The 26,478-nt window shown below is 37.8% G+C and overlaps 2 protein-coding genes across 4 annotated transcripts in view; one reads left to right on the top strand and one right to left on the bottom strand.

Moving 5' to 3' along the window:
• ptpn11b (protein tyrosine phosphatase non-receptor type 11b) overlaps window positions 1-21,856 on the top strand; it is a 32,884-nt gene extending 11,028 nt beyond the window's left edge. For 2 of the 3 annotated variants that reach the window (XM_065285832.2, XM_065285834.2), the window contains exons 3-16: window positions 9,159-9,353; window positions 10,133-10,325; window positions 10,415-10,531; window positions 11,382-11,495; window positions 11,819-11,915; window positions 12,017-12,096; window positions 12,211-12,366; window positions 12,847-12,978; window positions 13,938-14,092; window positions 14,344-14,411; window positions 14,518-14,669; window positions 16,575-16,675; window positions 17,089-17,203; window positions 18,583-21,856. In XM_065285832.2, the coding sequence (XP_065141904.2) occupies window positions 9,159-9,353; window positions 10,133-10,325; window positions 10,415-10,531; window positions 11,382-11,495; window positions 11,819-11,915; window positions 12,017-12,096; window positions 12,211-12,366; window positions 12,847-12,978; window positions 13,938-14,092; window positions 14,344-14,411; window positions 14,518-14,669; window positions 16,575-16,675; window positions 17,089-17,170 (1,642 nt within the window). In that variant the 3' untranslated portion in view covers window positions 17,171-17,203; window positions 18,583-21,856. The other variant, XM_065285833.2, reaches the window with a different exon arrangement.
• Window positions 21,857-22,334: 478 nt separating this feature from the next.
• Window positions 22,335-25,888, bottom strand: rnf223 (ring finger protein 223). Its single transcript, XM_065286675.2, has 2 exons — window positions 25,634-25,888; window positions 22,335-23,812 (listed from the first exon to the last, which is right to left on the bottom strand). Exon 2 carries the CDS (start codon window positions 23,776-23,778, stop codon window positions 23,113-23,115), a length of 666 nt encoding a protein of 221 aa, XP_065142747.1. The 5' UTR covers window positions 23,779-23,812; window positions 25,634-25,888; the 3' UTR covers window positions 22,335-23,112.
• Between the last annotated feature and the right edge of the window lie 590 nt (window positions 25,889-26,478).

Here is a 26,478-nt window from a genome sequence, read left to right as displayed (position 1 = left end):
AGTTGGTTATAGACTGAAGATGTGGAGACCTGCTGTTTGCGGTTATTATATTGGTGGGACTCAAACTGTATCTAATGTACTCCAGACCCAGGCCACGTGTCCCAGCTCCACCACAAGCCTTCGAGGGCCGAGCCCAGATGTCTGTAGGCTGATGTATCTGCCCAGCTGCTCAGCTTGTTCTGATTATCGGGATCATGACACATCGTTGTCATACTGTTGTTGTTTAATCGAACAAGTTAATAGTGGCGATTAACAGATCAATGCATTTTGAATGCATGTTTTGCCCATTTTAGTTTTTAAGGACTGGAGTATGCAAAGTCATGTGTGCAGTACTGAAAAGTGTTAACATGGTGGCTTTTTGGTACTTTTAACAGTACTGTTTAAAGTGATAAGTAATGAGTTTGAGACACTGACTACTTATTTGTCCAAACAATAAAAGGTAGGGTGAGGTGGAAAGATTTTTTTGTCTAATATTTGCACATTTCTGTCTGTATATTTGGCCCACGTTCACATTTACTATTTTCAAGGTTTTTCTATATGGTGGTCCTGCAGCCCAATTTGAGAGCATTAATTTGAGAGCCAATAGTTTCAATTATACCAGATGACATATGTAGAGCAACATAAATTCAAACGTAAACAGCTTTAATCTGTACTTGTGCACACAGCTAAAAGCTATGCAACTACGGCTATGTCCCCACGAAGCCGGTGCATTCCCTATCCGATCATTTTTTTCCTTGCTCTAAAAAAGTAATCCGTAAACACGAAACCACTGAAACCGACTGAAAGCGGTGTAGTATATATGCCGGACCAGTATGGGGCGCTGTAATTCTGCCACAGATATGCACTATACGCGGAGAATAAGACTTTGAGCATGCGCATAACCAACGTATGGTGTTGTCCATTATCGCTTGTTGGCTTCTGTAGCACGAACACAATCACGTAGTCCGCCGTTATTGTTGTTGCTGTTACGTGTGACGCTTCCAACAAGTGATGTGATGACGTTTTTGCTTCACAAAATATACGGATTGGCTGTACAGACGAAACCGCAAGGGTGTAAGTTTCAGGTTTATCCACTTTAGGACCCGGTTTCAAAAAATAGCGGATTCAGTCTCCCAAAACGCCGGATCCGTGTGGATGAAACGCCAATACGATAACAAATGTATACGTATACAGTGATACGCGTCTCCGTGTGGACAGCCCCTAAACCAGTAGCTGTATATTGATATTGAAAAGCAGCACAACTTAGTGGCACTGTGACAACCACAGTACAGGCATAATGACAATATGATATTAATAAATACCACTTTTTTTAAGTACCACCATTTATAAGTTAATTTTACTTCATCTATGACGATGAAGTAACAGGTTGGTCCTATAAAACTCTGTGGCTATCATGTCTTGCCATATCCCCCTTGCAAACATCCTTCTTACATATAAAATTGTTTAACGCCAAAAATGGCTCTTTTTTTAAATAAACCCTGCGTTCAAAACTACTTAGGACACTGTCTAAGGCTGCATTGAAAAGTAACTCCGCCTCTGCTCCCCCGTTGGATAAACAAAACTGCTTCGGTGTGTCACATAGACGTAGTCATCATCTTTCTGCCCCCTCCCTGTTCTGTGATTGGTTCCTTTTTTCAGGGGCAAAAAAGGTCCATAGTTTCCATGCTAGACTTGCAGCAGCGTGAATAAATTTGCACGCAAGGCAACAAGGGGAAACCCAGGTTAGCACCCCAAAGGTTTTGGGTTTGATTCCAAAGGAACACACACAGTGAAGAATGAACTGTTAAGTTGATTTGGATGAAAGCATCTGCCAGGTGCATAAATGTTAATGTAATGTCCGCTAAATTGTATTTGCATTGTCCCAGTACCAACAATTACAGTACATAGATACTCTGTAATCGCAACTTTTAATTTTCCGTAGTTCTTAGTACACGATGTAACTACAGAACAGTCAAGTTTTAAATGGGAAAAATATTGAAACTCTTTGGTCTTTTTTTGAGGGCAATGCTAATGGTATAATCAGATCCAATGGATTATGCTAAGCTATGCTAAAAGTGGTACCGACCTAGAGGTTGGCTGAATGGATTCCAAAAAGGTAAAAATCAATTTAACTCTAGGGGAGCTGAAAAAGTGGAGTGTCCCATTAATGCCTTATCCTACCCCATACATACACTTAAATGCTACAACAGCTACCTTACTATGTATTAATAAGCAGCAACATTTGTAATAAATAGTAAATGTGACTATGTATTACCCAATAGTGTTATCGAAGCATTCAACTGGCCTACTGCATTGACTGCATCATTTGCTTTCACAAAAATGTCTCACTATGTATCCAGATGAGAGGAAAACTCCTCTTAAAATTCATTATTAGATTAAAGGAGTAGTCATCTGGCCAGATGGACACCCATGGACTCCATCACATAATGCCTCTGTTTCTCTTATCTGTCTCTCAGCACTTTTCCTGGGTGGAGTCTATTCCTCAGCATCTGTTCTATTGTTAAACGTTAAGTTGCAAACGCTGCGAGCCGAGTCAGAGGAATGGCGCGTTGAGCTGCAGTGTAACGTAAGATGTGTCAGGGCCAGGTGAAATGTGTCAGGAGATGTTTCCTGTCTGTGTGTTATGGCTATCAGGAGCAGGCTACAGGAAGTGACCCCTGGACCTGTTTTCATAGTCACAGAACACAGTTGGACACATTACTTTGAGTTAAACTTTCACTCTGGCTCTTATGTGTATACCTATCAATCTCAAGCTCGGTAAAGAGAATTTTTGTGGGAATTTAGTAAATATTAACCCTGTGCTAACCTTGTATTGGATTTTTCCCACTGTACCACATACAGTAACCTTCTGATATTTAGTCACCCTCATATTGTTTTGAACCTGTATCTATTTTTATTGTTGTGTTCTTGACACAAAAGTTTTATTAAACAGTGGCTGTCAAGTGGCAAAATATTACAAATCTGCCTTTAGAAGTACAGAGTACTTTAGTTTTTGGGTTTTTATGTACTTTTTGGACTTTGAACCCAGCAAGCAATAGCCGCAATTTCACCATCTATAGATCAGGGGTCTCCAACCTTTTGTGAGCAAGGGCTACCAATGGATAAAACAATCTGGAGGGTTACTTTTTTGATATAGTCTACTCAAAACTTTTTTGTTCAACTTGATTTTAATTTAACTGTTGATATGTTTAATCTTTGTTTAAAATGTTAATATACATAAAAGAAGCTAAGCTAATATAAAAAATATGCAATAAATAAATATTAATATGCAGGCTATTAATATGTGCTTTAGCGGGCAACTCACAGGCACCATGTTGGAGACCATTGGTCTAGATTAACTATAAACCTGATGTTGTCCGACTACGTAACCCACTTTTTAGCTAAAATAACCTTGAATTTGGATGTAGTTTTTGCCAAAACACCTTAGTTGCGAGATTTATGATATTCCAGGCAAAGTAAACATCAACGCTTGTTTTAGCCTATACATATGTGCTATGTTTGGACTGCTATTAGACATCTTTTAAACACAAAAATGCTTGCTGGGAAGAGCTGCGTGATTTTAAAGATGTGTAACAGGTTACAAGACCATGGGTCATTAAATAATGCCACCATTTTTATTTACAGTAGGTTAACTACTTGTTCCAATAACACACTGTAAAAAAGTTGGTTCAACTTAAAAAGTAAGTTACTTGGTTGGCTATTTAAAATTTTAGTTGACACAATGATTTTTACACAACTTTTTGGATTTAACTATATTTTTAAACTGATTAATAAATTTAAGATGAACCAACAAATCTTGTTTTACAGTCTATTTATGGATCTTTACAATTTTATTGATATAAACTGGATTAAACAGTGCTATTCAACACAATTAGATCACCGGTAAGAAAATACAACAACATTAGATTATGGGTCAATGACGTGACGTTAATTATTTTGTGTCTGTATGGTTCAATTAAATGTAAAAGGGTTAAAATTTCAAAATAAATTTGCGGATTACATTCTCTTTGTTAAGGACCAAGTCTAAAATTTCTTTCATTTCGTTTTATTTCATTTTGAAAGAATATTTGGGGGATAATTGCAAAAATGTCAATGTGGTGTAACCAGTTTGTGTCAATTGGTGTAACTAGTATCTTTTTAAATGAAAATATAAATATATTCATAAAAAAATATATATAATCATCTAGTTTTGTGTAATATGATTTTTTACTACATTTTTACATCGTTTGTCAAAGATTGTTTAGAAAACAGAGCTGTTTTCAGCATATGTCAGGACGAATATTAAAATGTACATTTAGAAATAACTAATCAAATGATAATTTAAACTAATTTTTTATGATTATACTTATATGCCATTAAGGTGGATAAAATATTAAATATTTCTCATTCTTTGGCCCAATTGGCGGTTACACCATTTGACATTTTCAGGTCCATTCAGTCTTAACTTTCATAAAAATGGTGCAAATGTCATTTTTTTATTGCATAAAATCAACATAAATACACTATGTGCATTGAAATAAACCTGATGCATGCTTTTAAAACAAGTTTTTTTTTTAAGATTTTTAAATTTCTCATCTTGCCAAACCATTTTTGTCACTGCCCCTTATAAACGTGTTAAAGGAATAGTCTACTCATTTTCAATATTAAAATATGTTATTACCTTAACTAAGAAGAGTTGATACATCCCTCTATCATCTTAGTGCGTGCACGTAAGCGCTGGGGCGCGCTGCGACACTTCGATAGCATTTAGCTTAGCCCCATTCATTCAATGATACCAAACAGAGATAAAGTTAGAAGTGACCAAACACATCAACGTTTTTCCTCTTTAAGACGAGTAGTTATACGAGCAAGTTTGGTGGTACAAAATAAAACGTAGCACTTTTCTAAGCGGATTTAAAAGAGGAACTATATTGTATGTCGGAACAGCACTTTTGGGAGTACTTCGACTCGGCGCAGTAACACTCTCCCTCTCCCATTATGAGAGGGAGAAGGGGAGCGGATTTTTCAGGCGAGTTGAAGTACTCCCAAAAGTGCTGTTCCGCCATACAATATAGTTCCTCTTTTAAATCCGCTACGAAAAGTGTTACGTTTTATTTTGTACCACCAAACTTGCTCGTATAACTACTCTTCTTAAATAGGAAAAATGTTGATGTGTTTGGTCACTTCTAACTTTATCTCTGAGTGGTACCATTGAATGAATGGGGCTAAGCTAAATGCTATCGAAGTGTCGCAGCGTGCCCCAGCGCTTACGTGCACACACTAAGATGATAGAGGGATGTATCAACTCTTCTTAATTAAGGTAATAACATATTTTAATATTGAAAATGAGTAGACTATTCCTTTAAAGAAATAAATACAATATAGTTTGGCTACAGCTAAATCAACCACTGCTGAAATCAGCCTTGGGTTTCTACCACACAGCTTTGCAGTTTAAAATGTGTGAATCACCATAGAAACAATCGTTTCTTGATGCAGATGGTCATTCATTCGGGAGCATCCGTTGCTCCAGAGACAACAGAAAGCTAACAGTTACAGCCTGCAGCTTTATACATGGACTTCTAGTACAGAGGAGCTCAATAGCAGTATTGTGTTTCTCACTGGGTTTCTGCGGAGGACGGCTTTAGCAGGAAAATCAATGCTTGAAGATAAATTTAGTCAGCAGGCGTCCTTGAATCAGTAGCAAAAGTTCAGTGACTCTTTGCTGTGACTTTCAACAAATGAAATCTCTTTGCAAATGCGTGAATCACACCTACATGAATGTTTCTGTGAAACGAATTGGCCGGAGTGAGATCACTGTGTTATAAGATAACCAATCGACCTACAGTAGCAGAATACAAGAAGAATGTTGGCAAATAGATGTGCTCTATACCAAAGTAAGGCATTCTTGTTGCTTCTGCATTTGCTTATGTGATATTCATCAAGCTGAATATGTAAATAAGAAAGTTTGAGATAGCAGGCACACATATGGTGTGTACGTGTGCATGGCTGTGTGACAGTTTCTGGCTTGACCTACATAAGGGTCACACAATATAGGAAAACTTGTCTTTTTACAATGTTTTAATGTAAAAATATAGATGAAGTTTATGGATATGGTTACTAGAAAGTCACTATAATGAATAAAGTCCATAACTTAAACAAATCTGATTAAAGGGATATCTCACACAAAAATGAAAACTATTTAATCATTTACTCACTCTCCTGCTCCGTTCACACCAGCCGCGGTTGAGGCGTCAAGCGCGAGTGATTTCAATGTTAAGTCACTGTAAAGACGTATTGACACGCATTAGGAGGTCTCGCGGCACAAAAGAGGTATTTAACGCGGCGCAGTAGACTCGATTCCACCTCATTTACACATCTAGTTCACGTGAATGACGCGAATTGGGCGTTGCCGTGGAAAACGTGCCGCATTAACCAATCAGGAGCTTGCTCTAGTAGTGACGTGATTACAGGAAGCGAGCAGAGTCGCAGAAGCCCCTCCAATGATGCGAATTACCGCGTGAATGTCTCTCTGACTAGAATTTCCTGCGCGGCTTTCACGCATGAATAAAGCGAGTACATTCAAAATGTTCAAGCGTCCAACTACGCGCAGTAGACGTGAATTTGCCGCCTCAAACGCGTCTGGTGTGAATCCACAGTCATGTTGTTCTAATAATAACGAATGAAGATGTTTTGAGAAATGTTGACCAAACCGATCAGAGGTCCCATTAACTTCCATAGTAGGAAAAAAATACTATGGAAGTCAATGGTGGCTCTGATCGGTCTGGTTACAACATTCTTCAAAATTTCTTCCTTTGTGTTCGTCAGAACAAAGAAATTTATACAGGTTTGTAACGAAATGAGAGTGAGTAAAGACCAAATATTCATTTTTGGGTGTCTATCCCTTTAAACCTACTTCTTTATTATAAAAAATGTTTTAGCGATAGCGTTTAGGATTAGTCTACAGTCATTACAAATATGCCTTTATTTAGATAGCTAGATAGCTAATGGTCTGTGTATATTTGGATTGCATTAGAGACCCTCCCAGACCAGTAGCACCGGACCGCTCATCTGCAGCAGTCAGCAGCTATTAGCCATTCACTACTGAGACCATGATGCCATGCTGTTCTTGCTCTTCTGTTACCTCCATAATGCAATTACACAGAGGAGAGAGCAATTTCACGAGCCAGGCCGGTGATGGATAGAGCAGTAGATGCACACAGAAAAGCAGAGGGGATAGAAAGAAGGTCTTTTATTTGCTACAATGCTGCCGTTTTATCCGTTTCACGGTTTTTATGTTTGTTTGTGCAGTCATTTGCGTGAGCGTGTGTTTTAGCTGAATTGCAGTAGTTATGATCTGCTCACAAAGCGTGAGGTTGTGGTTTTGTGCCGGAGCCCAACTGATTTTATCTATGCAGGTGTGCCTTTCTGCATTTTCCATACGCTGGCATTTAAAGACGCAGTGCTGTTTCGACTTTTGCCAAGAATAAACTTGAAATCTGCAGAGAATAATGTTCCCTTAGGTACTGCATGTTGCTCCAAAAAACTGACTGCGCTTAATTTATTTAATTTTTATGACGGTAACCTTCAATCCAAAACACTATGGGTACATTTGCTTGCCTAAGCAGATATGAATGTCTTAAATGTTGACCTTTAAAACACCGCCTGAATTCAAATGCAGTTTCAGCATTTTGTAACATAACATAAATAGATCTTTAGATGGATTATTTCTGCTATGTAAATTTGTTCTGGTTTTGTTCGGTATATCAGTTTTTCTTTTTGTGCTAACTTTTTGTCTTACCCATAACCCCAACAGTAAACCTTAAGCACCATCATCTACACCAAACCACATTAAATTTATCATAAGTTCCAATAAAAAATAACACGGAAAAGCTTAATCTTTCTACAGTATATTTACCCCTTAACGTGTTTAAGTAACACTAGTTACTAGAATAATTACTTTATAGGGACTACGACTAGCTAGGATTTCACACCTCCATAAAATCTAAATCTCATAAATTGAACATTACCCAGATAGCATGCAACCATTGAAACAATGTTAAAAATCGTTGATTTGTCAATGTTAATACCATTGAATCAATATCACGTTTGCACCCTCCATTAATATTGAAAAAATATTGAAATTTCAACAAATCACCATTATCGTGATCAGTGTTTGCTTTAGTTGGGCCCTTTACTCTTGTGTTTTAATGGTAAGTTTTCTTTGGCTGCTGAAGCAGTGTTTTAACAAAGATCTTTATGTTATCAAGTAATTTAATTCTTGTAGATATACCTAAATTATATTAAGGAAATACTGTTAAAGTTATGCAAAAACATCTTATGATTTTACAGTACTAGTTGGAAACTGTGTCAGGTCTGTTATTTTGAGGATTACATAAAAACATTAAAAAAGTTAAACTACTGAATCTATCTCTGATATCATGAATCGGTCTATGAATCTCATCAATGGTGACGATTAACAAAAGAAAGCTTCATGCTGCAATGCATGCTGGGTATCATCGTAGTACTAAACTAATTTATAACTCCCAGCATGCATTGCAGTTGATTGTTTTATATGAATTTGTTTGATGATTGTCACCATTATCGAGATTTGTAGGATGAGTAATGATGTCTGAATGTGTCAGCAATTTTTCTGTTTGTCTTGTCACAGTGTATTTACAAACCAAAACAATTATAAATGTCAAAAATGGATCAACATAATCATGTAAAGCAGCTTAATTTTATATAATCTTGAATTCTTCACAAAAAGCAATCAGTTTCAAGTTCAACTTAACTTTGAAACACATCTTTCTTTTCCAATGCAGATGTGTTTCTACATAAACACAAACAAACACTAAAAAAAGAAAAGAAAGATTTAACTTAGTGGAAAAAGGAGTCAAGGACCCAACTAAAGCAAACACTGATCACAATAATGGTGATTTGTTGAAATCTCAATATTTTTTCAATATTAATGGAGGGTGCAAACCTGATATTGATTCAATTAAGTTTACATTGACAAATCAACTGTTTTTAACATTTTTTCAATGGTTTGCATGCTATCTGGGTACTTAAAATATAAAGTGTCTGATTTTATTCCTGCTGGTAACTGTTATCTGTATTTTCCATCCTTGTCCCCCCCCGCCCATTTTCCCTGTTGTGTCCCATCTGTTTGTTCTGGACAGGAGGAACGATGAGGTCACCCACATTAAAATCCAGAACTCGGGGGACTATTATGACCTGTACGGTGGGGAGAAATTTGCCACACTGGCTGAGCTGGTGCAGTACTACACCGAACAACAAGATTCCCTTCGGGAGAGAAACGGAGACGTTATCGAGCTCAAATACCCTCTAAACTGCAAGGACCCCACATCTGAGAGGTACGAACGAGACTCATCCATCCAGCTTGCTTTGACTAGCTTGACATTGGCTTTAGCATGGTTAAAGGAAACCTGCCCCCTGGTGGTCAAACCTAAGAAGTTAATTCTCCACCAGCCAGGTGCTTTTGTTGTTTAACTGAACTAGGCTATGCTTATCTTTATTTTAATGACTAACAGTTTGTTTCCATCTGTGGTACTGTTTATGTCTGATGTTTATGTGTCTCATTTTAAAAAGTTTACTTTTTAACTTCCAACCCCTAAATAAGTTTAGACTTGGTGTTTTGCTTTCTGTGTACTGTTAAACATCCTCAGTCACAAAGTGAAGGTAAAATATTTATGTATGCGTATAAATACATATAAAACATAGCAGGTGAAAAGCATTATATTTACATTCAAAGACTGTAGATGGTTGGTTTTTGCGGTTTTTCCATTATATGAAAACAGACAGCGCACGAGCGAGCACCTCCTACGCATATCCTCATATCATAACAGCTCAAACCCATTTATATCTACATAGGCTATACGTGCACCCCTGTTAATTTTCCAACCACAAACGTATAGCTACTATAGTGAAAGTTTGATATTTGCATCGCAAGTCAAAAACAAAAAGTCTAAATTGTTTTGGGGTTTTTGTGTGGGGGCAGGTATTGTTACTCACATATTTTGAGTTTTATACCTTGCAGGTAAAAACATCATGTGTACGTCTGAAATTTGTTTGTGTTTTACTTTATGTGCATGATTTTTTAAACGAAATGTCTGTTTCTGGTTATTGTTTTCAGGTGGTATCACGGACATTTGTCGGGAAAAGATGCTGAAAAGCTCCTCCTGGAAAAAGGCAAGTCTGGCAGCTTCCTGGTGAGAGAGAGTCAGAGTAAACCAGGAGACTTTGTGCTTTCCGTCCTCACTAATGAAGAAAAGCATGAAAATGTGGACCGCAAGACTAAAGTTACACATGTTATGATTCGCTTTCAGGTATAGTTTATTTACAGGCTTGAACGTTTCCTTAGGAAATTCAAAATGAGTTTGTCAATGGAATCTTTTTGTCTTATCTCTTTTGCCAGGATGGGAAATATGATGTAGGAGGCGGTGAAAGGTTTGACACTTTAGCAGATTTAGTGGAGCATTACAAGAAAAACCCCATGGTGGAGAAGAGCGGAATTGTTGTGCACCTTAAACAGGTAAGGAATAATTGAGTAAACTAACTGAAAGATTAAACAAAACACATATGAGTCATTTTTAACAAACTGTACAGCATGAAACCCTTTTTTACATGACATTAAAAGGGAGACTGCACTTTTTTTGAAAATATGCTAATTTTCCAGCTCCCGTAGAGTTAAACAATTGATTTTTACAGTTTTGGAATCCATTCATCCGATCTCCGGGTCTGGTGGAACCACTTTTAGCATAGCTTAGCATAATCCATTGAATCTGATTAGACCATTAGCATCACGCTAAAAATTCACTCTTCTGTAGTTACTGAAAATAGTGCCTGAAAATAGCCCCCCTGGTAACTTTCAATAGCAGGGGACTATGCCATGTTACGGCAGCAAAGTCCTTGATTATTACACCAGAATGAGAGTATAGTTTCTAGACATATCTGCCTAGAAAATCGCAACTTTTAATTTTCTGTCAGTCATAGTACAAAATGTAATTACAGAAAAGACAAGTTTTAAATAGGAAATATATTAAAACTCTATTTGGTTATTTTTTTAGCCCGATGCTAATGCACTTATCAGATTCAATTGATTGTGCTAAGCTATGCTAAAAGTGGTACCGCCAGACCCTCCAGGTTTGCCCTACAAAAATACATCATCCCTGCGGGGCTCTATTATACGGCAAATTTGAATGATTTAATATTTCAACTAATGTAGCAAAGATCAGTGTCCTGTTTCTTTATCATAGGGACATGTATCACATATGTCCTTTACCATTTAAAATATGTTTTTGGTTATATTTTATTCAGGTATTTCAATACATTTAATACACTGTATTTTCTTCTTTTCTGATTTTTCTTTTCAAATGTTAAAGCCATTCAATGCCACAAGGATAAATGCAGCTAACATTGAAAACAGGGTGCGAGAATTAAATAAAGTTGCCGACAATTCAGAGAAACCCAAGCAAGGCTTCTGGGAAGAATTTGAGGTAATTCAGTCTATATTCTCATTGGTCTACTCATATTTTCGTCATCATGGGAAATTATGATTTGGTCCAGATTCCAGAATAGAAAGTTGTGTACTTTCCTGTAATACACTCATTAAATCTCTTTGAACTGTTGATAGTAGAGTTGTTTAGATAAAGACTCTGCTCACTGACCTCTCTTACTCTGCACTTCCTGTTTGGATAAGTTAAATGAGATATTCCTGCAGGGGGTGCTCACCTAACATCTCATTACACAGCAAAGTATGAATTCTGTTATGTGACATTCACCTGTTTGATCCCATCCTGTCCCCTTTTTGATTTTGTAGGTTTTACAGCAGCAGGAATGTAAACTCCTTTATCCCAGGAAAGAAGGACAGAGACCAGAAAATAAGAACAAGAACAGATACAAGAACATTTTACCATGTTAGTAGTTTTTGTGGTGTTTTGTGATCTTATTGTCAGACCAAGTGGGTCGAAGCGTTCTCATAGGGTCTTGCTTTATTTAACATTTTCTCCTGTTGCAGTTGACACCACAAGAGTACAAATCAAGGAGGTGGATCCTGACGTTCCTGGCTCTGATTACATCAATGCTAATTACATACGAGTAAGCCTCTCCCATTATTCATAATGTCACAAATAAGTTTAGTCCTGTGATCAATTTATTCAATATTGTATGTTCTTTAAAATGCTGATCTGTTTGTTGATGTCTGTGGTTTAGAGCACGCCTGAAGAAGGCCGTCATACGGATGAAGGTAAAGTGTTTATTGCCACACAGGGTTGCCTTCAGAACACAGTTTTAGACTTCTGGAAAATGGTGTACCAGGAAAACACTCATGTTATCGTCATGACAACCAAGGAGATGGAGAGAGGACGGGTGAGGTTCAGCCCTGGAGGTTTTATTTGTGGAGTTGTTGTTGTTGTTTTAGAAGTTTACATCACACACAGGAGGAGAGCAATGATCATTGCTGAAATAGAAAATGTTATAGAAACAAAGCTAACAATATTTAATTGCAATGCATGTTGTATTTTATGTTAAACAAAAATTATGACATCATACATGTATGAATTTAAGAATAAGGTTTGGCAATCGGATGTGGATGATGTATGCGTACGCATCAGTCGCAAAAAAAACAATTGCTTTATTTCTCCGCATTACAGCGTACAGGAAATTCTAACACAGGGCTCGATGCTAATGCGCTATAATTCAATAATAAAACTTTCCCCACACTTTATGGATGTAATTTGACATTAAGATGTATTAGCTGCAGCTCTGCGGTTCTCCACCGGTGTTCACATTAACATTTGTTCGAATGCCGGTGCATTTAGCCAAAACTAAATTCACATCTGTCCACAGAATAAGTGCGTCCGGTATTGGCCGGATTTAAATTCAACGAGGGAGTTTGGGAAGTTGAGTGTAAAGAACATTGAGGAACACACAGCTCAGGACTACATACGACGAGAACTGGAGGTCACACGTCTAGATAGGGTAAGAGCATCATGGGGCAGCAGTGATTGAGGGCAAACATGACTTTTCTATAGGTCCTAATTTATTATTTTCAATTTTTTTGATACAGTTTTAAAGGAAAACACCACTGTTTTTCAATATTTTACTATGTTCTTACCTCAACTTAGATGAATTAATACATACCTATCTTTTTTCAATGCGTTCACTTTTAATCTTTATACAGCGCTTAAATGTGTTAGCATTTATCCTAGCCCCATTCATTCCTATGGCTCCAAACAAAAGTTTTGTTTTGTGCCACCATACTTACTCGTGTAACTACTCATGTAACAGTCTTTAAAGAGTAACTAAACCCCAAACCAACTTTTTTTAGTTAATGATCTGTAAGGATTATGTTTTATTAGTGCTGTTTATTGATTTTAGTAATTTTTTTGACATTTGGATATAAAGTGTTTCAATACTGCAATATATGGTGTAAAAACGTCTGAGTGCTGCCCTCTTCAGGTTGAACGGTGGCTACTGCAGTTGAATTTTCCCATTGGATGTTGGGTCCAAAAAATGACTCGTGATGTAAGCAGGTTCAAGATCACCACGCCCTTGTTACGATCTTACCACACACTTGGTACAAGCTTAGTTCGTCCCCTCTATCTTCGTAGGGATCTGCCCACTTTTCTTGCATTTTTCAAATATTGCCAGTGGGTGGAGTCAGCCTCTGACCAGGGGTTTAGTTACGCTTTAAATAGGAAAAACATGGAAGTGTTTGGTGGCTTCTAAATTCATCCCTGTTTGGAGCCATAGGAATGAATGAGGCTAAATGAAGCGCTTTACAAAGATTTTAAACGTGCACGCATTGAAAAAAAGTATGTATTAATTCTGTTACACAAGTTGAGGAAAGAACATAGTTAAATTTTAAAAAAATGGTGGTGTTTTCCTTTAAATTACTCTTAGCCTAATAACATGTCATTTTTCATCTGTAATTTTAGAGGGAGCCTCCCAGGTGTATCTGGCATTATCAGTACTTGAGCTGGCCTGATCACGGCGTTCCCAATGAACCCGGAGGGGTCCTGAGCTTCCTAGAGCAAGTAAACAGAACCCAGAGCGCCATTCCAGAGAGTGGACCTATAGTGGTTCACTGCAGGTAAACCTGACATCAATCCATAAGATCCTCTTATTTGCTCATTTGTGTTGATTTCCAATGAACTGGCTAGTGAGTTAAAGCATCTTCTTATTCAGCCTACATCCCTACACAATGTCCATCCTTGACTATATTAACAGTTGTATTGTAGTTGTATTGTACAACTGCAACATACTGTACTGTTTCACAGTTGCTTAACTTGACAAACTCGAGTCATTTGTAATCCTAAACTGTATTTGTGACTGTCGTTCCAGTGCAGGGATTGGAAGAACAGGCACGATTATTGTGATTGACATCCTTATCAACATCATAAACAGGCAAGGTAACTGCTTGATGCTTTTAGACAGGATTTTTTATTTATTTAATGATGCAAGCGCCTCCAGATGGTTTGTCTGCTGTAGTCACTTCATCTTCCCATCTGTCTGAAGGATTGGATTGTGACATTGACATCCCAAAGACCATTCAGAGAGTACGCCAGCAGAGATCTGGTATGGTTCAGACTGAAGCCCAGTACAAGTTTATCTACATGGCTGTGCAGCAGTACATCGATACTGCTCAGAAGAGACTTGAAGAAGAGCAGGTACTTGTGTAGTTTAATTGCATATGGTTCATTAACATATGGTGTTCATTGATGTAAGTGCATTCATGTGATTCTGTGTTTCAAATTTCAAACACAATGAAAACGGTCATATTCTCACATGCACAAAAGGAGAATTTTCTATACAAAGACAGGTTATAGTGGTTACATCTGTTAAACTGAAAAAAACGAATCATTCCTGTAAGCTGATTCTTTTCAATGAACCAGTTTATCTGGTTCGCAAAACATACTAGACTAGTTGTTCCTGAATTTGATTCAAAAATTCTGTTTGTTCTTCATACAAAACTATAATGTAGTTTAAGCTACAATAGCTACGTTTGCATGCAGCTAAATAATTTGTTTGTAATCGTATTGATGGCTCAATCGTATTGAAAAGCTTTTATGTAAACACCTTTATCAAAACGATTGAAGTCGATCAGATGCAAATTTCGATTCTATTGAAGGGGGTGTTGTAGTCCGATCTGTGATCCGATCATCAGGAGATAAGACCGCATGTAAACACGTGAATCGTAGCATTATCGGATGCAAAAATCAAGTTCGGTTTCAGCAGTAACAACATAAACAAGTGGCTTTCGTGGTCAACACGTAACTTGCGGTAAATTCCGCTAAGAATAAATAACAACAAAGTACTTTAAAGGCGTTATAAGCGAATCGTGTGTTGATTTTTGAAATGTGTTTTCAAACAAACTGAGCGTAGTTAACTCCTCCCCCTCCTCCTCCCTTCCGTGCTTTCATGAACGCGCCCAAACCCAACCCCCAAATCCTTCTTGGCGTTTATTGGTTAGAATACTTTGTTATGGTTTCTGGTGTAGGTTTGGCCAGTTTGTTATTATTGCAGTTTGTGGAGGCTGGGCTGTCTACAGAGATCGCGATTTTTTACAGTTTGATCAGCAGACAGGAAGCAAGCAGATAGTGAGGAGATGTTTGCTGTATGTAACAAAACATTTTTTATGGTCTAAAACGCGTGAATTCGCTTAGAGAACCTTTAAATGTAGTTTATTTATACAACAAGCAAAATAAACATTTATTTTCTACAAGGTATTTGTTCAAGATTTCAGTTTAGCAACTAGTCAGACCATTAAAAAAACTGAAACCGGAAGCAAAGTTCGGACCAGTCGCGTATCAAGTCACCGCACGTGCGTCCCATGAAACCGTCTAAACGTATCACATGATTCTCGTCGCAGAAACACGCAATGGCAATACACATTATTAAAGTAATGGGGTCACGCGCTGTACATTCTGCAGGGTTCATGTGTACTTTCATAAAATCAGGCTACATAAAGCAATGAAATAGCGTTGTGCCTTTAGAAAATTTTGTTTTTATTACCTTTATCTGAAAACTTTCTCCAACTCAGCTTTGACTTTTATCCAGAGATAAAGCGTGAACTCGGCGTTGCCAAGTCCTCTACTTTTTTTCAAGTTCAGATTTGGGTTTTAACCAGTGTTTTTTTTTTTGCTGCGTGTTAAAGATGAAAGGATTTTGTTGATAAGTTATTGGTATTTGGGCTGTGAATAGTCATTGGGATGCTTTTGGGATAGTTTTGAATGTCCATTGGGATGGATACGTGAATCTGGCAACCCTGGCTGTGCGCTTGCGCAGACATTTGGTTCGGATTCTATTAAATGTTCATGTAAACGAACATTTTAATCATACATTTTAATTTAATTTAAGGGTGCATGTAAACTGTATTGTCATAACCTTCAATCAGATTAAATTGAGTCAGATTTGACAAAAGGTTGTGCATGTAAACATAGCTAATGAGTTTTTTATAGACTATTATTGCGATGGTTTTTTATCCTTATGAATTTTCATTGCAAGGTTAAAACTGTGCGTCTCTTACAGATAATAATCTGTCATTTTTTTATTCCTTGTTTTTTACCTTGCAGAGAAATAAAACAAAAGAGAGAGAATATTCAAATATCAGGTATCCACAGATGACAAATGCCAGAGCGAAGCCAAACATGAGCTCATCTCGCTCTTCATCTGTGTAAGTGCCAATTTCCTCGCACACAAACACACACGTATACAGGCTTTGAATATATGGCCCACTGCTGTTGTTACTGGAAAACAGTTAATCATTAAATCAGTTACCTTGTGTAGACGGTACTGGCTCCCACACTTCCTCAATTCTGAATTTATTTGTTGTTAAGTGAATCATTTTCCGTCAATGGGTTCTGACGCTGTCATGAGTCATTCTTTATATAAAAACTCACACAACAGTGTTGTTTCTTAGGTTTATTTTTACTTTAAAGGCTGTAAATCTGTTGCTCAAGTATAAACTGGTGAGTTTAGATGGTGTAGCAAGCTGGTTTAGCTGTGTTATGGCAACTTTATAAGTTGGGGTTAACTTACTTTATGTTCATACTTGAGAACTGAATCTGCTTTTCGATTCTTTTTCAGAATGAACGATGACTCTAGTGTGTATGAGAACTTAAACATCAAAAACCCAAAGGGCTCTGCCAGCGCTAACACCAGGAGATAAGCCACATGTGCCGCTGATTCAGAATCTATGGAAGTATGTTTTATTTCACCATTACATTCAAACACAAACATGCTTGGGTGATTCTCACGAAATTAGACAAATTAGATTGTCATGAAATTTTGATAAAAAGGGAAATGCAAAGTAAGAGTATCAAAATAAGAAACATACCGTTACAAACATCTCTTCATGTACTATTTTGCACATGATTTCAAATGACATCATACAAACCAATTTTTTTTTCACATTTAAGGGGAAAATTTTCATAACCGCAATGTGTCCATGCCGGATTTGGGTTCTTTGACATGGAAAAATGTATAATTAAAAAATCTAAAAAATTAAATGCTTCAGTTCATGTTATACTATAAACATTTACAGTAAAGAAACATGTGGTATTTGGTGTTCATTGGTAAATGTAAAGAAGACAATAATAAATGTGTCCAAGACCAATTTTCTCATCCTCCACAACAATTTACATTGTTTAAGACCTCAAGGAACTAACATTTAAAAAAAAAAAATAGTTGGAAGGGACATAATTGACTGTGACACTTAAGATGGCTACCAGGTAAGCAGTTCATATTTTTTCTCTCCAGATAAAATTTGAAATTTTGTTTGTCATAGTACCTAGACAACTTTTTAGTTCTCATTACCGAAACATGAGTTTGTAAATGCATATATTTAATATAATATCATGTTGCGGTAATGATCATTTTGTATAATGATAATCTAAAAAATGTAAATTATTATATAGGAAATATGTTTTAAATACTCTAAAAATAATGGTTATAGTAAGTTCTTAATCGTATATGTGCAAAAAAATGGCTTCAATGGCTTGTTAAAAAAAATCTGATGCTGGACACCTTTTAAGTCTGTATTTCGTGAGAATCACCCAGTTTTCCGCATGCACCAACAGCAGGCTTGCAGAGGTAGAGAACAAGTAGACGGGGAGGAATTGTGTCTTTGTTGCAGCCTTTGATCAGCCTTTACATTACATACAGTAGCATAATCCTCTTGAATAGCGGCTGTGGATGAATTGCCTCGAAAATTACATAGCACATCAAAGACGATGGACTTTCAACTTTTGTGTGGTTTGGAATTGAGATTCCTTGATAATTCAGACGGTTTAAACTGTCAGAATGAGCGTTCATCATCATTTCCTCCACTTGATGCACAATACACACTATTATAAGTGGAAAAATGTAGATGTGTAAAATATGTGGCACATACGATTTCATCATGGACTTTTTTTCTGTCTTTTATTTCTTGCTGCAGAGATAAAATTCACTTGGCACCTTGCTGACGCCTACATCATTACTATAGCAACTACATAACCCTGAACTGAATAACAGTACAGAATCTGAATAGAGTACAGTAAGAAAACAAAAAAAACAAAGCCTTTTTCATCTCTTCATCAGGTTCAAGAAGAGGTGCCCGTATAGAAGCACCTGTCCTTGGTGCGACTCTGAACCACGGCTCTGAATAGACCGTCGGCTCTTATCCCGAAGCTGCTCATCTGGAGGCTGAGTCGAGAACTCTACAGTTTTTCTCTCCTTATTTCTTACATCCCTCTCAGCCTGACTGTGACTGAGATACTCACACTCCTAAACCAAGTGCCTGAAAGCATCCGAAACTGTTCCCAGGAAGAGGACTTGAAATTGGGTGCTTTCCCCCCTTTTAATCGAATAAGCCTCTAAACTGCACTAAGCTATACAATTGTTTGTTTATATATGTATCAAATACATTTACTCAATATTTATATAAAATATAACTTTCACTTGGATAAAGCTGCGCTCTTTCCGTTCTCTGTACGGCTGTTTCCAGACTCTGCTTTGCTGGATGTCATCTGCTTTAACCAAAGACCTTTGATTTATCTCTCGGTATCTTTACGGGCAACCGCCATTAGCTCTGTGATGAGTGATGTTGGCAGCGCTGTGATGTCAGAAGAGGAGAACTGTACTGTACAGTATGTCAGACCTCATGAACCCCTCGCTTTTTGACAGGGGTATGAGAGGTTATGAACATGGAGGAGCTTTGAGAGTTTGGTCAATGTTTGATCAATATATTGGATATGCTAAGTAGGTGTTTTAAATTCGGTACTGGGGTTTATATAGTTTGTGCCAATTACAGCATCCTGTATATAATGTTTGTGAAAGCTTTTGCTTTCCTCCAGCCTTTTGAAAAGTGCTACTGGCTTATCCACCAATCAGGCTCTTCAACAGGTTCCTCCAATTCTGCTTAGGCTTTCTTGTTTTTTTTTTTTGTTTGTTTGACTTTTTTGCCAACTATGATCCCTTTAGAAACTTTGATATTTTGTTGTGATGTTTGTGAATGTGATTATGAACCACAGATGCAGATCTATTTGGCAAGTGTTTATTCGAATCGCAGAAACGTAAATATGTGACCACATATATTTCTTATAAACAGGGTATGTGTGTATTACAGCCTGATCTAAATGGCGTGGTCTAATAACATTCGATAAGCCATAGAGCTCTGCAGTACGTCAATTGCATGTTAATGTAAATGAAGAATGGATTTTTACTAAACATCTGCAAGGGGGTTGCGTCAGGATGCCGGCCAAGCCGTTGACGTGTACAGGCTTCGGTGAAGACTTTAGCTAAAATGAGAAGGCCAGATGGCCCTCGGCTAAGATTAAAGAATAGATTTGTGTAGGGAAAAGTAATTTCAAAGATGGCTCTAATCCAGGCGTTGCTATTGTTGGTTGAGTTTAGCGTTGCTGGTGATGTCATAACATGCTATATGTGTGTTGGCCTAGATAAAGCAGGGCACGATGTGTCTGATTAATAACAGCGTTTGACTGTGAAAGTGGCATTAGGGTTGGCCACATGAGGAGCTTGGATCTGTGTACTGTATAAAATGTGGATTTTATACAGAAGTTTTAGTTTTTATTAGATCTCTTGGGAGGTTTTATAGGAATGTCACTGCATATGACAATCGTTTTTAATCATACATGTGGTCTGTTTTAAGCACATAGGATTGTGCTGGTCTTGAATGACTGACTGAATGAATTTTGATCTGTGATTTATGTACCCGATCATGTAAGAGTATTAACTTGCAGTGTGGTAAGGTGACCAGATGGCTTGGTTTTTCGCGGGCAGTCCTGTTTTTTGGTGTTTGGTCCTCCACAAACCCATGACGAAAGCATTCAAAAAGCTAATAACAGATAGGATTTCAATATTTTGACCATTGAACTAGGAAATGTCCCTGCTTTTTATTTAAAGGGGACATATCAAGAAAATCTGACTTTTTCCATGTTTAAGTGCTATAATTGGGTCCTCTGTGCTTCTATAAACCTAGAAAATGTGAAAAAGGAACAACCCATTAACTTAGTATTGATAAACCATTCTCTGCAAGCATGTGAAAATAGGTCATTGAAATTTGGCTCCCCTTGTGATGTCAGAAGGGGATAATACCGCCCCTTAATCTGGACTATCCAACCAACACTGCTTTTTAGTGAAGAGATCAGCTAATTTGCATTTAAAAGGACTCACCCAAAAATGGCACATTTGTGCTCACACCTACAAAGAGGCAATTTTAACATGTTATAATAAATTATCTACACCGAGGAAAATAAGTATTTGACACATCAGCAGGGGATTCACTAACAAAGGTTTTTCAACAAAGTATTAAATAAAGTGTGTTCAATACTTATTCCCTGCATCATTTCACTTTATTTATTATGACTCAACTTGTATACTTAAATGTTCTGATTTCTTTGTATGAATTCAATATTTGGCTTGATGCCTACATCTGGTTGAAATTTTATATCAATAGCCCACTTAGAAATCCCCTTACTATAAAAATAAAAATGCTGTCAAATACTTATTTTTCCTGCTGTATATAGTTTTTGAGCTACAACTTCGCATAAGTACTCTGGGGACACCGAAGAGTATTTTGACATCTTAAAAAAGTCTTGTAAAATCTGATCACCTTACAGTATGAGAGAAAAGTGTTAAAAATAAAGGTACACAGTGATGCCATAAAATAACTATTTTTGGTTCCTCAGAGAACCATTCAGTCAAAGTTTCTTTAACGAACCATTTCTTTCCCATTTTTTTTATAATCTAAAGAAACGTTTCACTACAACAAAACTCAAAATTATTTTGTGGCATCGTAAAGCACCTTTATTTTTAAGTGTATGCTCATGTCTTGTGCTACTGGTATAACTGAATGCTTTGTAATTTTAAGTGACATGAAGACAAGTACTTGAATTGAACAGGAATCAGAATGTTATAAAGTACGTCCTCTGTGTTTCGCCATCAGTGTAGTATTTTTTGCTTTTTTGGTCTGTAAATTTTACTTGTTTGTTCATACACTGATGGAAATATTCAAATTTAGCACAATGTGTTAGAATGCATACAATTATTGTTATTATTAATATTATGTAAAGCATTGGCAGTTGTGAACCTATTTGCTATTTCCGTTTTAAAGTCTTCTCTATACATTTACTTGAATACTCTCTTGGTGAGTTTTTTTTATCTCAATAGGTTTGATCTGAATAGTGTTGTGCTGACTGTATGGTATTTGTGTGGTAAAGACTGTGTTCCTTCTTGCACTGGTTCAGCCTAAAATGCCTTCTGCCCGGGCAAATACAGCTGATGTAATAACTTGCGTCTCAAGTGACGATACATGATTAGATATTGAATAATAAAGCATACACTGGCAAATTTAAACAAATGTTTTTGTCTTATTTCACCCCGTTGCATACAAGCAAGAATGGACATTGAATCCAAAGCCGTTATTATGATAAATTCAAGATAGTGGGTATCTGTAGGTTTGTTCCTTATATAATAATGCCGTTACTGTACCTTGCTTTTCGCCCCTTAAATTATTTACACAAGTACCTTAAATACAATAAAATGTCCTTGTCTTTTTACTGTTTAAGGTTTAATGATGAACCCGTTTAATTGCATTTTTCCTCATAAAACCATTAGAAAACACTTGGAACAGCTTACGTGGGTGTGAGCAGGTTCATAGCACCCGTCACATGGGGGTTGAGGTTTAAGGTTTCAGGCGGTTATTCTTTGAGGCGTGTTCCTGTAACCGTCCCAGAGCAGGAAGTGAGATAATGCAGCCACGTGAATCTGTTTGCTTTTCCCTTCTTTTGTCACTCAGCCTGAGCTATTAACATAGTACCAGTCAAAACTGGGAAAAAGCAGTTTTCCCTAAACAACATCCACATGCTTTTAGAAGCAACAGTCTTTTATTGTTTATAAAAAAGAATACATTTCATAAAATACGGTCAAATGTAATGTACACAAATATACAAAAGTAGAAATCGTTTTGCTTGTCAAAAAAAGTTTTTAAGTAACGTCTTTACAAATTGCTTTGATGCAGAAGCCGCTAAAGCCACCTCTTCGAATGCTCTCGGCACGTATTGCATGTTCATCAAATACCGAATCAGCTTAATCCCGGCCTCATTCAGAAATACTTCTTTGTCGGCTTTTTCAGCAAAGTCCTCTAAGTGCATGGCAGATTAATTGGATGAACGACAGCGCAGTGGATCACATTCAAACTTGGGTACCTTGTGAGTACTAAACCAATCCAAATGTGGCAGTGACATGGATCACAGCACCCCCTAATGCGTGGTTCAGTTTCTTCTTTTTAACTTTCTGACTTTCATCATTTGCAATGTTTCTAATTTATAATGTAGCTTTGTCAGATGCTCAAATGTAAGGTAATGTAATGCAATGCAATATAAATTTAATGCACTGTCTGGCTTTACAAACCCATTTACATCTGCAGTAGGATTAATACAGCAAGTATGCAAATCTTGGTCATTTTTAATCCACATTCTTAGTGAATGAATGGAGCGCAAAGTAGTGCGACCGCACCCTAACTCCCTTAGCACCCAACAGGCTTTGCAAAGAGCTATGTAAACATTGCAAATCCTGATGCAAGTCCAAAAGCATTTCTTTATGTATATTTTACTGATTCGTTGTAGCCATTGTGATCGTTGTGGTGGTAGTGGAGACGGTGGTAGTGGATGGCCGTGGGAGCTGGGGAGTACAACGCATAGTCCCGGTCGTCACGATGCACTGTAAGGGCCACAAAATGATCACCATGAGTAATACCATAAGGGAAATAAAAAGCAGCAGCCGCTTCCAGTCCATCAGCCTCTCCAGGAGCCCAACTCTCCGTTGAGTCTGAGGAGAGGCGGCAACACTTTGTCCATTGGCCCCAATATCGACGCAAATACAGAATGCTTGCACACCAGGCTTATCCATGGGTCGCTGGTAGCACAACTTCTCTCCATCCAGCCATACCGGCTCCTCGTGTTGCTGGTGGACGGGGAGACGGCACAGCACCTCCTGGCTGGTGGTCAGAGCCGGCGGACCCTTTTTTGGGATGGTGGTGTGATGGCGGCAGAAAGGACAGGAGATCTGGGAGTTTTGGGGGTCCATTGAGGTGGCCATGATTCGGGAAATGCACTCAAGGCAGAAAGTGTGCGTGCAATCCAGCTGTTTGGGTGTTTTGAAGACATTGTCATAGGTGTTAAAGCAGATGGAGCACTCGGGTTGCGAACTCGCCCTTTCTGGGTCACCGTACACTGGGACCACCTGGGTGTGCCACACCATGGGGACTGGCTCCATCTTACAGGAATGTATTTTTTCAATTGGAGATTCACTGAAAAAGAAAAAACAAAGAGATTTGGGTTTATGCACAATGAAAATGTTACAATGGTATATGTAGTTTGATATAGATCTTTGTATATACGGTAAACATGTACGCCAGGTCATTTGTATGTGGACACTGAGAGAGAGCTCTTTGTATGCACATGACTGTACAAACATAGAAACAGTACACAAAGCAAGTCTGAGCAAGACAGGTTTTCAAGTCAACATATGTCTTTGTCCGACTCTCTGTCCTGTTTAACCGATTCTAACTGACTTTTGAGTCATTGGTCATTTGGTCAAGTTAATTTTTTTATTTCCTTACTGAAAAAAATATGATCAATATCTTATATCACCATATGAGAAGCAAAAAGATGCAAAAGCCGCTAAACGCCACCATCTTTAAAAATTAGATAATGATATTAACCGAAAGCTCTCGGCATGTATGTTCAACAAATCCTTTCGCTTCAAATTCGCTAAATCCCGGCCTCAGGCCATTTAGAAATACCGGTTTGTTGTCTGAATCCATTAAGATATAAATAAGCTTAACTACAAAAAAAAAACGTCAGACGCCCTTAAAGGGTTTTGCATCATATGTTTTTCCATTACATTATATAAAGGTCAAGACCACATGGTACACGCATGCTTACAGTGTTTGTAAGACACAGACGGCTTTGTTGTCCTTGTTTTTTTTTCCTAATGTCAGCAGCACTTGTCCTTCAGAAGTCCTTTCACTGCACTCTCTACAAGTCATCGCTCCACTGATCCTGGCATTCGGAGACGTTAAGCATTTTATCAACAGCAAACTTCATTATCATAATGTTTAGTTAAATTGTATCTGCGTCTGATTCTATATGCTGTCCCCTCTCTTTTATGTGGTTTTGTGCTCACACAGGTCCAGGCACGGCATTGGCCTGGAGCAGATGGCCCCTGCAGGGCTGACCCGTGTGTATGTGCGCGTGCGTGTGTGTATGTTTCGTTCTCCAAACCGCACAATGCTCCTGTTTGTTCTCCATTATATTGATCTCACTTTGGCATTCCTGGAGAACGGGCAGGTGCCCAGGCGGCCAATCTCTCAGCACTGCGTAAAACCCCAGACTCATCAGAGCCGTGGGCCGTAAGCACCTGCCGTCTCAAGCTCCGCCTCAACGGACTGTTTGACCACCAGAAGCGCACGAGTTGTTTGCTATTCATTAACTCAACCATCTCTGTTATTCCCAAGCAAAATAAGCAAAGGGTTTGAATGTTTTTTTCTCCATGTGCACAGGCCCTGATGCTTGAACTTGAACCGTGCTCTCATAGTAAAACATAGAGCACCATAGACATTGGTTGGACAATGTACCTTTGATATTAAGATTAACTGTCAATCAATGTGGTGTGCTTTTAAAAAAAAAATGAAATATATCTTGAAAAGAAGTTAGTTACATCTTTAAGTATATGCCTACACTACGTCTACACTACGACACACATGGGTTTGTTAGGTAGAGTAATGCAGGTGTTTACATTTGCTCCACTAACCTACTTACAGGTCTGGGCTAAAGCTCAAAAACTTTACAAGTTTATACTAGTTTCGATTTGAGCACTATGTAACTTCTGGATTCTTAACTTGATATTACGTCAACATCTTTAATCCTAAAATCTCAAATTTGAAGCATTGTCTATTCAAGAGTATTCGACTGTATCTTATGCCAGGTTTCTTAAACAAGATAATTCTCACCCAAACAATAGTCAGTTAACTACTCCGGTTGTTAAGTAATCCATGAAGTTATTCTTCGCTCGAGTTGCACTGTCAAACCTGCCCTCAACTGAAGTTAAGTATCACGCATGTTCTTACCTGTAAGCTCCGGTGCAATGTGTATCCCTCTTCTAGTGATTCCACTTTTATCTTCTCATCACTTTGTCTCCCTAAGGAGTGAAATGCATTATCAGCTCAGGGCTGTCAGCAGTCCTCTTGTTAATGTAGTGTTCCCCTTTCAGGAGCCAGAACAAATGAGGCTGAACGCAGGTGGGCTGTTGCCTGCTCCTTCTCTGTGTCTCACGTCCACACTCACCTGCCTCAATTTATCTGCTCTCTTTCAGCACGCGCTATGGAAATGACACTGATAGGCAGGAACAATAATATGGCCTTGAGGGAGTGCCGGTGGTGGGGGGGGGGTGAAGGAGAGTATATTCAGAGAGAGTATAATATTTCTATTCTCTTCATCTCTGTCCCGTCCTCTGTTGTTTTGTCATTTTCAGGAAGACTCTTTATATGCATGTAAGTTTGTATTTTACTGGCTGGGATTAAGTGAACATTTAAATAAAGCACAGGTGCTCTTAAGCTTCAAATGTGTGAAATTACCAGGTTCAACAGGTGTTATTTTAGGAAGTTGTCAATAGCTTGTCTTGTCTTGTTATGATCTGCTGACTTCTTAGATATATGGAGATCCACATGTTGGTTTATCATTACCATGAATGGTCAAATATAAAAAGTAGGTCAATACAGTGTGAAGTTTTTCCTTTGTAATATTTCTAACACTGTTCAAAATTTTTTGGCTAAAACAAGGCAAGATTTGAGCTGTCAGTGAAAGTCTAATAGATGTCTAACCATAGCCCAAGAATAGCAATACGTATACGCTTAGAACATGTAAAAGAAATGAAAGCAAACACCTTGAACACCTGTTGACTTTGCTTACATGA

The sequence above is a fragment of the Paramisgurnus dabryanus genome, chromosome 21 (genome assembly GCF_030506205.2).
Source record: "Paramisgurnus dabryanus chromosome 21, PD_genome_1.1, whole genome shotgun sequence".
In the NCBI taxonomy this organism is placed as follows: Eukaryota; Metazoa; Chordata; class Actinopteri; order Cypriniformes; family Cobitidae; genus Paramisgurnus; species Paramisgurnus dabryanus.
This window is presented reverse-complemented; position numbering and strand designations above follow the sequence as displayed.

What these genes read in the sequence shown, in the direction of transcription:
- rnf223 (XM_065286675.2), bottom strand. Translation starts at nt 23,778, where the DNA reads ATGGAGCCAGTCCCCATGGTGTGGCACACCCAGGTGGTCCCAGTGTAC.